General features: G+C 41.1%; 1 protein-coding gene across 2 annotated transcripts in view; it reads left to right on the top strand.

Annotated features, from left to right (window-relative positions):
• The first annotated feature begins 253 nt into the window (after positions 1 to 253).
• The window catches only part of LOC107094821 (glycerol-3-phosphate dehydrogenase [NAD(+)], cytoplasmic), an 11,501-nt gene continuing 10,556 nt past the window's right edge, over positions 254 to 1,198 (top strand). Inside the window, exon 1 of one of the 2 annotated variants that reach the window (XM_015390675.1) lies at positions 254 to 385. In XM_015390675.1, coding sequence (XP_015246161.1) covers positions 342 to 385 — 44 coding nt within the window. In that variant the 5' untranslated portion in view covers positions 254 to 341. Of the gene's footprint in view, positions 386 to 424; positions 565 to 1,198 lie in introns of those variants that run through there. The other variant, XM_015390674.1, reaches the window with a different exon arrangement.

The raw sequence follows: 1,198 nt of genomic DNA, 5'->3' as shown, positions 1-1,198 counted from the left end.
ACCGATTACGCCATTGCCTATTAATATATTTATTTTTTGTGTTTGTTATTTTTCTGTTCTGTGTCCCCAGGAAAAGGGCAGTGGTTCCACCCTGGCCCTCCTGGTAAATTCGGTCTAGAACCGCCACTGTGAAAGAAAAAGTGTTTTAATTCTCAGTTCTGTGCAACAGTGGGACCTTTTACCTGCTGACCTCTGCTCCCTGAAAGTATGAGCAGGACAGCCCTCGCCGGAGTGGGGCGGGCCAGTGGCTCCCCCCCAATAGGCCAATAAAAACACGGAGCTGTTTCATAACAGGATTGCAGTCAGCGCAGCTTCACCTCCGCGGCGGCATCTCCTGAATAATGGCAGCTCCGAAGAAAGTCTGCATCGTGGGCTCCGGAAACTGGCAAGTTGTTGCGTTTATGTGACGAGCTGTCAGGACACGTCAGGGTTGATGGGGCCCACTCAGCTCCTCATTAGTACCGTTAACTAGAAGCAGTCTGCAGAGGGAAGGAAGGTGAATGGAGTTAGTGGCACCATGCAGGAACCTGCTGCTTCATTAGCAGAAACAGAGGCTGTTTTCAGGCACATGATGAAAACTAATGTTCAGGAGAACTGACCGCAGCTCAGTTACCGTTAATGGGATGTTTGTCGCCCTTCAAGTTAGCCATAATAAGAGTGGGTTAGCTTAGCTGGTGCTCAATGCCAGTTCTCTATTAGGAAATCCTGAATATTGGAGTCACCGTGTAACTTTGACTCTGTTAAAGAGATTTAACACAACTTTAAGAAAAGAAGAAATGTCCGAAATTAACCGAGGAAATCGGCTTTAATTATCAGCTTTTCTTCCCTGTGAAATTAATTTTATTATTACTTTTTTGCTGGAGATGTTGCATATCACAACACATTTAAAATTGGCTCTTATGCTGACTGCTACTAGTCAGCCAAATAGAAAAATAGATTTTAAATTAGTATAATTGATCTATTAAAAGTCAAATAATAAAAAAATCTAAGGTTTAAAATACCTTTTTTTAAATGTTTTCTGAGTGTGACAGTTTGAACAAAAATTTGTACAAGATTTAAAGAAATCTAAGTAAACGTTTTGGTTGCAGTTGGATAGTTTTATTTTAAGTATTTCCCTGAAATTTGCAAGTTTCAAAGTTGGAGCACTTAACAAAAATATTATCGGAGATTAGGGCTGCAACTAACGACTATTTTGCAA

The sequence above is a fragment of the Cyprinodon variegatus genome, unplaced genomic scaffold (assembly GCF_000732505.1).
Source record: "Cyprinodon variegatus isolate N-32 unplaced genomic scaffold, C_variegatus-1.0 Scaffold508, whole genome shotgun sequence".
In the NCBI taxonomy this organism is placed as follows: Eukaryota; Metazoa; Chordata; class Actinopteri; order Cyprinodontiformes; family Cyprinodontidae; genus Cyprinodon; species Cyprinodon variegatus.
This window is presented reverse-complemented; position numbering and strand designations above follow the sequence as displayed.